Source organism: Thamnophis elegans, chromosome 3, assembly GCF_009769535.1.
Source record: "Thamnophis elegans isolate rThaEle1 chromosome 3, rThaEle1.pri, whole genome shotgun sequence".
Lineage (NCBI taxonomy): Eukaryota > Metazoa > Chordata > Lepidosauria > Squamata > Colubridae > Thamnophis > Thamnophis elegans.
In genome coordinates this window covers 104,596,681-104,610,801 of record NC_045543.1, presented here as the reverse complement: position 1 = coordinate 104,610,801, position 14,121 = coordinate 104,596,681, and the positions used below count along the sequence as shown (strand labels likewise).

The window sequence follows — 14,121 nt, the reverse complement described above, 5'->3', positions numbered from 1 at the left end:
TTGCTTACCAAAAAAGATGGTAACTTCCCAGAGTCAGACATAGTGTAGAGAGCTACTGTAGATGAAAGAAAATTTTTACACCACTAACTTTCAACAATGGCAAATCCACTGTTGTTGCTAAGACATGGATTTCTAACATGTTGTCAGTGGATGCTTTTACGAACTGCATCCTTAATACAGTGATTGGAAATTGAGTATGGCAGTAAATACCAGTAGATCCTTCCAGTTGCAATTTTTCTTCCTATAATAGAGATAATTGTTTTTAAGACCCAGAAAGTAATATATTAAATGCAATCTTTAAAACAGTATTTCAGTTTCAAGAGTATTATATAAATGTTGTATAAAATATTTTTATTAATAACCATACACTTTGGAAGTGTTCGGCCCTTATGTGGATATGTTGTAAGCCAAGCAGAGTTACTGTGTTGTAAGATGGGCGGCTAATAAAATTTACAAATAATAATGACTATAATAAGGTTCTTTTGTTACTAACAGCTTTATTCATAAGTAGGCCAGAAAGTATCTATTTTATTCTAAATATACCAAAATATAAGGCAATTATCAAAAGTCATGTTGAAACTTTTAAACAGGATAGATATAATAATATAATATAATCAATTATTACAGGGCATAAGCACCAACATCAGAAGGAATCCAACATAAACAAGATTGAAATTAAGGTTTTGCTTAATAAATGAATATAAATCTGGCCAATTCCTGAATGTAAATACTTCAGTTTAAAAATGGATGAATCTTAAATTCATTGGATATACTTAAGTTTGTATAAATCTAATCTCACTAGATTTATATCATCTATACCATATCTAAATCATTGATAAAAATATAGAAAACTACCAGGACCAAAACCTGTGACATTCCTTTTCAGTAACTCATTCCACTTTAGTGGAGAAACTAAGTGAAACTATTAATCAGCATTCTTTAAATACTTTTTAAACTACTATGGACCCACCTAATAACATATGTTTCCCAGCCCATATTTAACTAATCTACTATTCAGAATAATAAGGGGCTTTGCCAAAACAAAGTATATTGTATGCTCCGCATTCCTATGATTTGCTGAGGAAGTTATCCTAACAAAACTGAAATTAGATTAGCATGACAAATCTAACACAAATCTGCACAAATCCTTTTAGATTTCTAGCAAACATTGCATTTTTTCAAGGTTTTTTTTTTTAGATTAGTTCTCTGTTGTTTCTGAATTCTTCTTTTCTCCTTTTTGAAAACAGGGATATTTGCCCTCCTCTGGACACCTGGTACTAAATCATTTTCCAAGAGTATTCAAAAATAATGAAGAGAGGTTCAGTTATGCTATCAAGGAAATTCCTTCAGTACCCTAGGTTGTAATTCATCTGGTTCTAAAATTTGTAGTCACCAAAAGTCTGGATAGGTGTTTCTAACGGTGCCTCTTTCAAGTTCAAACTGTCATCCTTTTTCAGCCAATACCATCTGCAGGAACTTGCCTGTTTCATCAGAATGATGAAAGCAAAGTCACACTACAAGGTCAGCCCCTTTGGGTGAGCATGGAAGGTCACAACACATATAGAGAGGGAATGGGACTTGTATGGCGATGCCTTGCTATCATCCTGATTCCCCCCCTCCCATCTTACCCAAATGCGGCTGTGTGCAATTTATTTTTCACAATTGCCCAGGTTAATGCATTCATGCTTGCTAAGAGTTGAATTGCTCTGCCTTTTCTGTGCCTTTAGGCAATTTTCTGTTATTTTTATTCAGTAGCTATATATGGTTCCTTTTTTCTCCTTATCTTGAATGTAGCTGTATATTTTTTTTGTTACCCTTCATTAACTTTAACTTCATTTGGTCTACAAAAGTGTGCTATAATATCTACAAATGTGTGTTACCTGACTGTATGATAACTCTACTTAATCTCTACTCTTTATTGGAGTACACACAAAAACACATACTGATTTACAGATCTTTACAAAGGTCCTTGTGCAGATATATTGGATTTTGCATTTTTTTCATCTCAGGGATTATTTTATACTGTGCTTTTAATTCCTTCTTTATTAGGAAATTTCACCCTTTTGAGCTTTTCCTATCTCAGCTTTTTCTACCATAAAGTACTACTTGCCATCACTAAGGGCATTAAAATTTGTTTCTTGAAGTTATTCATGTTTCAAACTTTGTCATTTTTTAACCTAATTTACATAAATTGGGAATGTAAGCCAGTTAAAGTTTGTTTCAGTTGGACCTGTATATAACTGCTATAATTAAATCAGTATGTATTTTATATTTGTCTTATTTTTTTAAAAAATCAATCATTACATGAACACTTTTCCTATTTGTTGGGAACCGTTCAGGAATAGTTGATTCCCTATTGTATTCTTTATGGCATAAAGTCCAGTTAAAAATGCCAAAGAAAATGGAAGACCACTTTGAGTAACAAAAAATCCTATGGTTTCTGCTTTATTAATTTAAGCTAGAGTCCTCATTGTAAAGATGCACAAGATTAGATTGTGTAGTTATAGAGAATTGGAAATAAAGATAAAAAAATCAAACTAGAATGACTATAAACATAAAATCCAGAATTGTTAAAAGAAGCAAATACCCAAGGCTTAAGATATGGAAATAAAAGAAAGTTGCTAAACTTACAGATCAGAATACAGGATATTACATGGCTTCTTTTTCTAATGTGAATGCTGTTTTCTTTAGTCTGTAGATGGCAGTAATTTGCTACAATAATGGTACATTAAGGCTTTCAGATTTAACCAGTGATTTTAATGCCTTGATAAAACATATACATTAAAATGTGTTAGTAAGAACCATTGTAATTAGAGTTCAATATAATTCAGTAGGTTGACTTGAATATAGGAAGCCTAGGTTTTTGTTAATATATTGTATTTTTGGCAGCAAGTAGCAGGCTGTTATTTATCAAGCCCCCAAGCTTTATCTTTTAAAAATAATGTTAATACTGACTTTTGTAAAGTAAAGTATTTCAATGGGCTCTGAATGTTGAAGCTTGGTTTATGGGAGAAGGCTTGGTTTATGGAAGAACTGAGCCTCCTAACTCCTTAAACAATGTTGGAGTATGGTGAATTCATAGTGTTGATTCACAGAAATGTTTTCTTATGTGTCATTTATTGTATCAAAGAGAAACGTTTATATTTATATATAACAATGTATATATTGTAGAAGCTACTTAATTTATTTTTATTTTAAATTATAGTGTATGAGAGGGAGGCGAATAAGTGAAGGGTAGAGTGTGTCAACCTGGAAGGGAAGGGAGGCATGAGGGAAGTAAAGGAGGAGAAAGAATAGGCATAGATGCCGATATTGAGTCAGGCACAAGTATTATAGGGATCTGATGGATTATACTTGGGTTCTCACTATTTGGGAGTGCTCATGACATCCAGCCCTAATGATATTCATCTTTTTTACTAGGTTACCAGTTCATCAACACCTGTCTTGGCATTAAAACTAAAACCTAGATAGGTCCAGAATTGGGAGTACCCCTCTCACAAAAGTGTCTGCCCAGATTTCAGAGTTGGCATTAGTCTAAGCCCAGAGCTGAGGGAGTTAGGTGACTATTGTCATTTATGAGGTTTTAAGGAATTTTAAAGTTCTGCACTACATAACTGAATGTAAGACATTTTAGTTGAATTTGGGCTCTAGGAAACAGTTGGGACTTGTCCTGTTTTACTGCCCTCCCTGCTCTCCTCCAGTATCATCTCTGCCCTTCCTCTTGGATACTATTGCCTGCCGGAGTTTGGTGACCCCAGAGTTGTTAGTTTTCAAGAATTTCAACTTGCTGCCACCCAGAGTTGAGTCCTGGGGATGTCAGGACTTCACAACCACCATGGAGCTGAAAGACTGATTGTACTAGTGGTTGGACTTTAGGTCTGGTGTTGTTCTTTTGGTCTCAGAACAATTGCAGTATGATCTGGTAGCAGAGAATTTACCATCTGTCTGTTGCCATGGTTTGATAACTTTTTGATTGTCTTTTGGCTTCTGTAATGCAGGGAGATAGGGCCTATTAGATTGACCACCCCACGCAACTTATGGACCCTGCTGAGTTCCAGAAGGATCTTAAGGTTATCCTTGAGAATCTTTATCATAATCTGGAATGAGTAGATGGTAAAAGCCTCAGACTGAATGGCTACTATTGGACCGTTTCCTCTGTGCTCATCGCAATCTAGGGGAACAATATAGCAATAGCAATAGCAGTAGACTTATATACCGCTTCATAGGCCTTTCAGGCCTCTCTAAGCGGTTTACAGAGAGTCAGCATATTGCCCCCAACAATCTGGGTCCTCATTTTACCCACCTCGGAAGGATGGAAGGCTGAGTCAACCCTGAGCCGGTGAGATTTGAACCGCTGACCTGCTGATCTAGCAGTAGCCTGCAGTGCTGCATTTAACCACTGCGCCACCTTGGTTTTCCAAGGAGCTCCAGGTGATGAAGCAATTGAAGAAATGCCTGGTGTGCCCTTGGAGGAAGTTGAAGAGTAAATCTAGAATAATTGGACCAGGAATGTCTATTCAGTATTATATTACGGTGATAAGGGCAGTGAAACATTATTTCTCCATACTCATTAATATATATATATATATAAATATATGTACTGGGTAAAGCACTCATTTTAGTAGTTTCTCAAATGTTTTTCAGGACGTTTTAGAAAATTCTTTGAGCCAGGAGTTCACTGTGGAGAATGTGCTTGCAACACTTCCAGCATTCCCCAAGGGGGGCCCTCAGCAGCGGGCTAAGAGAGCAGTAGACGCCTTTGTAAAGGCTCAGAATTATTCCAGGCAAATGTCAATGCAGCAGGTGAGTGGATGTGAATTTAATGCACTCCAGCTTTTTATACTGAGAAGAAAAAATGAAATTTTGTTGTACTTCGCAATTACTGAGCATATTTTTCTTACTACAGGTAGTTCTCAACTTAAGACCAGTTATTTAGTAATCATTCAAATTTATGATGAACCTTCCCAGGCCTACTTATTATTAAATTTGAAATTCCAATGGCCTCCCTGTGGTCTTGTGATTGCATTTGGTCATTTGACAACTGGTCCGCATTGACTGCCATTTGCAGCATCCTGCAGCCACATGATTGCAAATTATATATATTTTTTGCCAAAAACTGGCATTTTCTTTTGATTTCTAGCAAAAAAAACCCCAAAAAACAGTCATGGTAGACAATTGATTCACTTAATGGTTGCTTTAAAAGTTGTAAAATTGAGTGTAAAAGTGGAGACCCACTTAACAACTGGCATGACTAGCAACTATAATTTTACACTCAAGTTGAGAACTTCCTGTAAACTAATGCTTGAAAGTATTCCATTTCTTTAATAAAATATCTATGGTCTCCCCACTATTCTAAGGATCGTCTGATGAGTTGCAGACTATAATATAGGTAAGATAAAACAACATACAATAAAATGTATAATAATTCAAACATTGAAACAAGAGTGACCACAACACAAGTATTGGCAATCACCAAATGTTATCATGATAAGGCTCTGATTTTTAACATCCAAATTCATGAGTATGAAGTTAGGTCTTCCCTCGTACTAAAAAGATAGTAGTATTTAAATGGTATTGTCCATTGTGGTCTCCCATAATACACCTTTCTTCATTCTAGGGGTGCTGCGGAGAGCTCAACCTCCACAGAATTTCAGTAAATGTATATTGGGAGAGATGCTTCTTCAGTGATCAAGAAACAATTTGAATGGAACCTAGATATTGTGTGAGAGACAGTAACAATTTAACAACATTCAGTAAATTAAATCTTCAACTGCACAACAGTTAGGTCAAGGACGTTCAGTTCAGTTATGGTTGTAGTCCCCTTTTTTCTTTTAGAAGGAGAACCAAAATCCATCACTGCAGCCCATGCTAGAAATAACTTAAAGTCCCAAAGTCAGGTCTTGATATCCTTAATGAAAGGAATCTTGAGGAGGTCTGAGAAGAAATGTTAGACAAAAGCTTGAAATGTTCCAGTAATGTTAGAAAACCCATTGCCTGTTTTGTAATAACATAGATAAAATAAAGTTGAAGGCTTCGTCTCCTGATTCAGCAACTCTTTTGTATCCTTAAAAGGTAACTTTGGAGTAACAGAAATGTGATGCTAGTGCTTTGAATATACACAGTTGGATATGTTTACATGAAATCATGCTATAATTTTAGCTACACAAATGCCTATCTATCTCGGCTCTTCTAGTTGTTTGTTATTACCAATTGCTGTAACTTAAATAACTTCTAATGTTAAACTGCTTATTTGAAGCTGAGTCACAAAAAATAAAGTTTGGATTTATATATTAAAATACCATTATCTAGCCTCTGGAGTACCTTAAAATAATAATGATGTCTTTAATTATCCATTAATTAATAAAAATTGAGTCTTAATCCAGTTAATTTAGAGCTAACTGGGTTAAAAATGGACAAAAGTTGATAGCTGCTAGCACTGTTCTAAATCTATTTATGTGAGAAGTTAAAAAGTACTAATAAGTTAGGGAAAGCATTGCAGAGCAGGACTTTTTTCAGTTTTTTACAGTGCTTTTATCTTCAGTTGTTATAGGTATCCTTTTTGTCTGTGTAACTGGATATTGGTCTTCTCCAACTTACAACAGTTTGTTTAGTGACCAAAATTACAGTGATACTGAAAAAAGTAACCTATGACCATTTTTCACACTTATGACTGCTGCAGCATTCCCATGGTCACATAATTTACATTCAGATTCCTGACAACTGGATCATATTTATGACAGTTGCAGTGTTCCAGGGGTCATGTGATCATATTTTGCAACATTCTGACATGCAAAGTCAATGGAAAAGCTAGATTCACTTAACAACTGTGTTACTAATTTAACAACAGCAGCGATTCACTTAACAACTGTGCCAAGAAAAGTCATAAAAACTCACTTAACAAATTTCTCACTTAGCAACATACATTCTGGGCTCACTTGTGGTCATAAATTGAGGGCTACCTGTATCATGTGTGTATGTTTTATGTGTGTGTGTTTCTGTATATATAACTTGGAGGACAACTTTACATAATTTCTCTCTACCATTCTCTTAGGTTAGATTAGAAACAGTTAAAAAATTAAAATACTGCAGAATTCTCATCATACTTTGATTTATTTATTTTTGATATGAAAATCCAGCATGCAAGGTGCAGACTACTTCTAGCAAGAAAGATACTGTCAGGATGGTATCTTTGGGATCTAGTTCACTGAAGTTTTCTAATAGCAAAACCAATCTGCTCTTCATTTTCAATTGTTTTGTTTTGGAACCATTTTATCTTTTGTCTGGGAAAGTACATTAGATCACTAAAATAATCTGACTGCTAGCTCAATAAAATGGCCAATAACCCTGAAGTCAAAAATGTCTCAGACCCATTTCATAATATTTATTTTTCCATAGACTATTGGATTCTCCCTACGGGCAAGGAAGAGAATATTTAATGATTTTCTGCAAAGAACGTGTCTTCATTTTTCTGTTTTGTGATACCTTGATGTACAGTGTATTAGTAGCAAGTTGTATTCAAACCTAAATGCCCAATGTGTTTATATTATTCCACTGCCTGCATTTAATTCCATTTCAAGGATTTCATTAATCTTGTGTAGTGAAAAATATTTGCAACACAAATGGAATAAAAACCAGTCTTCCAAAAAAAATATCACCCAATAAATTGTTATTAGATTTTTAGAAAGTATAATTTATTTTGTTGGTAACACTCAACTCTCTCTTCAGTTATATAAACTGAAACAGGAAAGGGAAAGATTGCTCCTTAGAATACAAATGAATCTTGCCATATAAGTCTTTTTTTGTGACCTTGTAAAAAAGCAATCTATTAAAAAGTGTAATTTAAAAAGTTTTAGGGAAACATTGCTTGTAATGCTTTTTAAAGCAACTTGACAAATATTCAAACTTGCTTCTAGATTACTTTTTATATATTGTCTGAGAAATATTATCAAGTTTTTTGGATTATTGGGCAAAGGCAAATCCTATCAGCTAGCACCTGAGAGGATTGGTTAATAACTCTTATCTGCTAATTCATAAAGTGAAGGTGAAGGTTCGTTCTCTGAGCTTGTGGGTTGGTTCCTGAATATTTTGTTACCAGGGTAGGTGACATCTTCAGCTGAATTTAGGGAATATCAGTATCAGTGTTCTTCTGTTTATAAGGGCTTCAGACGTGTGTGTGTCAAGTGAGGGTCTTATGATGAGTCAGTGTGAGTCATCAGTGAATCTTGCAATGGGTCTTGTGAGGGGTCTGGTGATAAGGAGATTACATCAGGTCAGAGTAACAACATAAAAATCATTGGCCACACTACCACTCGCCACGTTCGTGCGTTTTTCAAAGTCTGGTACTCCACAAGCAATTCCATCAACAGACACATTGAACTACAACCAGCCTACAATCCAAATCAACTGCACAGCCAACTGGAGACAGCACTGACACTCAACCAACCCACGCAACCCACACACAGCAGTTCGCCTGCCAAAGACCCTGATCTCAGGTAATCTTATCACGACCCACCACAAGAGTCACTGATGACTCACAGCTTTCCCATCACAAGAACCTCACTTGACAAACCCACACCTGAAGCCCTTGTAAATAAGAATGACGACATTCCCTAAACTCCAATGAAGATGTTACCTAGCCTGGTAATGAAATGTTTGGAAACCAATTCACAAGTTTAGAGAGCAAACCTTCAACCTCATCCTACACCCAAGCTACAGATATTTGTCACAATTGCAAATTCATATAGTAGTCACCTACACCACTACTTCAACAATGTTAATAGGACTGTGCTGTCTACTTTCTTAATTAGATTTTCCTGATCTTTGGTAAGGAATTTAAAATGACATGGTTATATCTTCACTTTCTGAAGAACGATACCTTCCAGAATTTATTTTTTCAATTGACAGAGCAAGCACAAACAATTGACCCATACATAATCTACAATGTAGCTTTCTTCATATATAGATATACAATTCTAAAAAGAAGCAATTATAGCAACATTTTAGTCAGTTAAGGAATTGGCTCTCTAATATAACAATAAACAACTGATCTTAGAAAGGGATTGCGGGGAGGTGGGGAAGGGTACTTTTTAAGTTCATCTTATTTTGAAGTATCCCAAATCTGAATATGGGAAAGTTGATATGTTTGACATTTAAATTGGTGATTTGGTTATATTTAGGATCCTAGTAATATGTTTGGATGAGATCTTTGGTTACAATTGTAAGTGTTCCATTATGTGATAACATTTAATTATAAAAATATGATGTACAAAGGAAAAAGTAGCAGGTTAGCCTATTATTCATGTGCTGTATGACCACACATTTACTCTACACTATAAGGCATTTTATAGAAAGAATTGCACATTTTATAGAATTAATAGTTGTTACATATAGCTATTAATTTATGCAATTATATTCTTTTTGCCCTTTTTGTGAGTGATTTCTAATTCCAATCATATTTGTTGCTCTTTTTTCTCTTTTAGATACTTGCTTTGCAAGCTGAACTAAATTTCCACAGAAATTTATATAATCTTCAGGTTCAATATATTGAAGCTGTATTTGATGGGATAAAGCAAGCATACCACACGTTTCAAGATAATGTTGCTATGGTTCTTTGTTCACCACTGCAAGGTAAATGAATATAGTTCTGGGAATAAAGTATCAATCACATCTAGATTTTAAGTATTAATGTATACTGAGGATGCATTTAAACATCAATCACCTGAGAACAATTCAAATTTAATAACATATATGTCCATTCTATATGATATTTTTGAGAAAAATCTCTAGAAAATTATCACTTTCCATCTCTTCATACAGATGTTTTTTCTTCTTACACAAAACTTAAAACTGGAGCCTCAGAGGATGCTTTGAGAGACTTTCTCACTGCTTTTAAAAACAATGCAGAACAAATCCAATATGCTATTGAAACTTTGACTCCATCAGTAAGTCAGCAGCGGGAAGGTGAGAACTTGTAAATGTATGATGGCATTTTGTCTTGGTATTTCTTGTACTGAAAAATGATTAGTAAGAAAGCAGACTATAAACATCCTACATCACTGTTCTTGATTAAAGATCTAATTGTTACACTGATTTACACTTATGTTCACGGCAGGATTTTCAACATGGGGTTGACTTCAGGGATGGGATTCTACCAGTTTGGACTGGTTCTGGTAACTCCAATGATCAGCTGGGAGTGAACTGATTCGCCCCAACGATCAGCTGAGAATGAACCGATTAGCCCCGACGATCAGTTGGGAGCGAACCGATTCGCCCCGACGATCAACTGGAAACTGATTCGCCCCAACGATCAGATGGGCCTGCCTGCCTGCACTATTTTCCTACCTTTATCTTCTCAGCTGATTTGTGCGGCAGAGCCGATTGCTGCGCAAATCAGCTGTGTTACTCCTCCAAAGATACCCATAAGTGAAGATTTCTTCAAATCACACAATCACCGAACTGGTTGTTAAACTAGGAGGATCCCACCACTGATTAACTTGAATGGGTTTCACAGAACTAAGAGAGGAAAAAATACCCCATCCCTTCATAAGGGAGTAAAGAGAAAAAAGCCACTTCTCCACAATGGGCTAGAAAATATCCATCTTCTCAAGTGCTCAATACTTTTATTAATGGAAAAAAACCTGAAGGAAACAAAATTCACCCAAGATCTTTGCATCAGTCTTAGTGTCACAATTAATTGCAAGGATAGTCAAGAAATGCAATGTAATATTTAGCATTAGTCTATCTTTAGTAAGGTTGAACATATACAGTATTCCTTAATGTAAATTTGACCCCAACCTAACAGTTATTTGATACATAGGAACATGGCCAATATTTTCTAATATTTGGTTCATAAGCATGCTTTCATTTTGGAGAATGAATCATATGCATGTGTTAAGTGGAATTTATTTCCTCATATAAATAGTATAATGGAAATATAAAGCATGTCTATGGTTAAAGATGAAGTCTATAATATATTGGCAAAATAGCTGCCTCTGAACAAATAACATTTTGACCATATCCGCTTGTTTAGAAAAGGAATTACAACTGCCAAAGTGAAAGAGTGGTTCAGTCTGAGACCTAGACACATGTAACACTAAGCATTATCTAAACCATATTTAGATGAATTATGATGATACCATCTGCTTGGCCCAAGTATTCTTTTTTACTTGAGAAGATATAGTCAAGATAATGCAGCAGAGAAGTTGAAACTAACATAGTTAACTCTCTCATTTAAAAGTCCTTTAAGTTTAGGACTTTTAACTTTTGCAAGTAAAAGAGTTTTTTTTAAAAGGCATAAACTTCATAACCATGCAGGAATTGAGCCAAGAAATTGGGCCTATGGCAAACTCCCAAAGATTGCATGTATAATCTGTTACAAATAGTCCCTAATTTACAACCATTTGTTTAGTGATCGTTTGAAGTTATAATGGCACTGAAAAAAGTGACTTATGACTGTTTTTCACACATTGCAGCATTCCCACAATTGTAATCAAAATTCACTTGTTCGGCAACTTATGTATTTATACATTTATTTGCTTTAACAATATAAGAGAATTATGTGGCATTGTATCTGGATTTTTTTCATTGAGTGTAAACCAATAAACTTGAAAAAAATAGTTATTACTAAAGCTATTTAAAGCAGCCTGAGAGTATCTGCTGATTCAAACCATGATGCTACAGTATAATCCTCTTCCTTTTTTAAAGGTGATGAAGCCCTGTCAAAATTTGGAAAAGAATTCTTTCTATCTTTAGAACAGTCACTCAAAGTCTGTGGAGAACAACGGGATAAAGCAGCCAACGAAATGGGAATCTTACAGATGGAACTGGATCAGGCTTTAGAAAAGCTTCGGAATTTAAGGGAGCAAAAGATGAAAAAATCAGGAACTAATCAGCATTTCCCTAATTATGAAGAAATTTCAACCACGAGTTGCTTGAATGTAGTTTCCCAAAAGTCTGAACCTTATTTCCCATCTAATTTTCCTCCAACCAGACTTAACCCTTTGCTAAAACAAACTTCTCTTGCAGAGAAAGAAGCTACCAATTTGCTTCCCAAGCAGAGACTGGGAAATTCTGATGATACAGTTATTCAGCAGAAGGGAAAGACCCTTCATAGGAGCAAGAGTATGAAGGCCACTGAAAGGGCAGCATGGCAAGATTAGTTCATTTTGCATTTGTTACTGTTTGTATAGGAAGCCCTGCGGTACAAAAATGATTGAGTGGGAGTCAGTTGTTGCCTTTCCAGCATCTTCTCAGTGCCACTTCAATGATTATGTAAAACTGGGAAGTGGGAAACATCTGATATGTTAATTCAATTCTCACATTAACGTCAAAAGACATAGCAGTGTGCTTAAACATCACATATCTCTGAAGATATGTAAAAGCATTAAGTTAAATCTGTGAAATGTGATTGACCCAGCTTCCTTGAAACTTGCCAGAGCCAAGGTTACTTTCCATACATCTTTATGGAACATAATAATATATAATGTGTGTATATATAAATATGAGAGAGATACACACATACACATAAACATACACGCACACATCCATTCAGTGAACTCATACACACACAGACACTCACACTTTTCATATATAATTCCATCTCTCAATTTTTCAAGAATTTTCAGAACTGTATTTTAAGTTAACAACAGCCACTGAATTATTCAGTATTAATATTTGTTAGATACAATGTATGTATATGTAGGAAGATACAAAGGTAGTCACTTGGAAGGGAAATGAATACCCACAATAAAAGGCTTTTTGCTGTTTAGTCTGAGAGTCCTGTCCCACACTTCATTCTTTTACTCACGTTCTTATTAAATGAAGTAGATGGAAGATTTTGTTAAGTGACATTCAGAAGCTGAGTAATCTGGCCATTTTGTATTTTAGTGTCAGTAGAAGAACTGTTTTATATAAAGATGAACTTAACTGCTTTCTTGAATAATGAGCCAAGATCATAGGAGATAGCTATGCATATGGACAAATAAGTGCTATAGATAATAAAAAAATCTTCCAAATCCATTGCTGTTTTGTAGAAAGCATATTCCTTTACTATTGTCTTTTTATGAAATTAAAGTTTTGCATTGTAATATAAATCCAAACTATTTCTTCATATGGTTCTAATGTGTCAGAGGAATATAGTCGCTCTCTTTGACATATTCTCTCTGAAATCATGCTTGAAAGCAAGTCTAATCAAGTTGCTTAAAGTGAGGTCCAAGTAAAATCTTCAAAATATTTTATCAATTTTAATTAATATGTGGAGATTTTTTTTAAAAAAAATAATCAAAATGTTATAACTTTGAAAGATTAAGGAAACTATCAGATTTTTTGTGATTTTTATTTTGGTAGTGATAAATAAATAGTAGTGATTTTGTAGTAGTTTTGTAATGATAAATAGATGAAGATATTTCTTCATTTATTGTACACTGACCTGAGCTAATATGATTGGAGATATGCACATAGCTTGCACATAAATAAAATGTATTAAATGGATTTATTTCTTATTGGATTTACTGAAATGTTAAAAACATTTCTTTGCTAAAATTAAACAATGACCTAGAATACGATATTTCTTATAGATTTACTTTATTTTCTACCAAATTCTATAGATTAGTAGAAGATACTAATATAGGTATAGTATATATTTGTGTCAATCTGCTTGTGTTTCTTTTACTGTTTATTTTATAGTTCTTCTGAGGTAAATGTATAAAAATCATTTCAAAACTGAATTTATTTTTGAAATCATAATTTGTTGTAATATTTCTTTAAAACCTGTTCAATAATGGCTTACAATTTATACCCCCTGATCAGGCAGGAAACCACGTAAATGTGACTTACGACCTGTCCTCCCACTTATTACTGCCCACTATCCCACACTCATATGATTGTATGACAGTTAGTCATTCTGCAATTACATGATTGCTATTTGCAACCTTCCCAGCCAGCTTTTGACTAAGTCAATGCAGAAACTGGCTGTCACGTTCCGGCGTTCATATTGAATGCAAACAGAGAGTCAGTTTGATGGGCGAAAAACTTTATCTCTATCTAATATTACATGATAAGCAGCACTAAATGACAATGATACAAAGGTAAGTAAATCCAAGTCAGTTCTAACCAAGTTAACGC

The 14,121-nt window shown here is 34.6% G+C and overlaps 1 protein-coding gene across 1 annotated transcript in view; it reads left to right on the top strand.

Moving 5' to 3' along the window:
- Positions 1 to 13,208, top strand: part of LOC116506398 — a 34,290-nt gene extending 21,082 nt beyond the window's left edge. The window contains exons 7-10 of the mRNA XM_032214129.1: positions 4,645 to 4,803; positions 9,480 to 9,627; positions 9,817 to 9,960; positions 11,704 to 13,208. Of these exons, the coding sequence (XP_032070020.1) occupies positions 4,645 to 4,803; positions 9,480 to 9,627; positions 9,817 to 9,960; positions 11,704 to 12,158 (906 nt within the window). The 3' untranslated portion in view covers positions 12,159 to 13,208. The remainder of the gene's footprint in view (positions 1 to 4,644; positions 4,804 to 9,479; positions 9,628 to 9,816; positions 9,961 to 11,703) is intronic.
- The last annotated feature ends 913 nt before the right edge of the window (positions 13,209 to 14,121 follow it).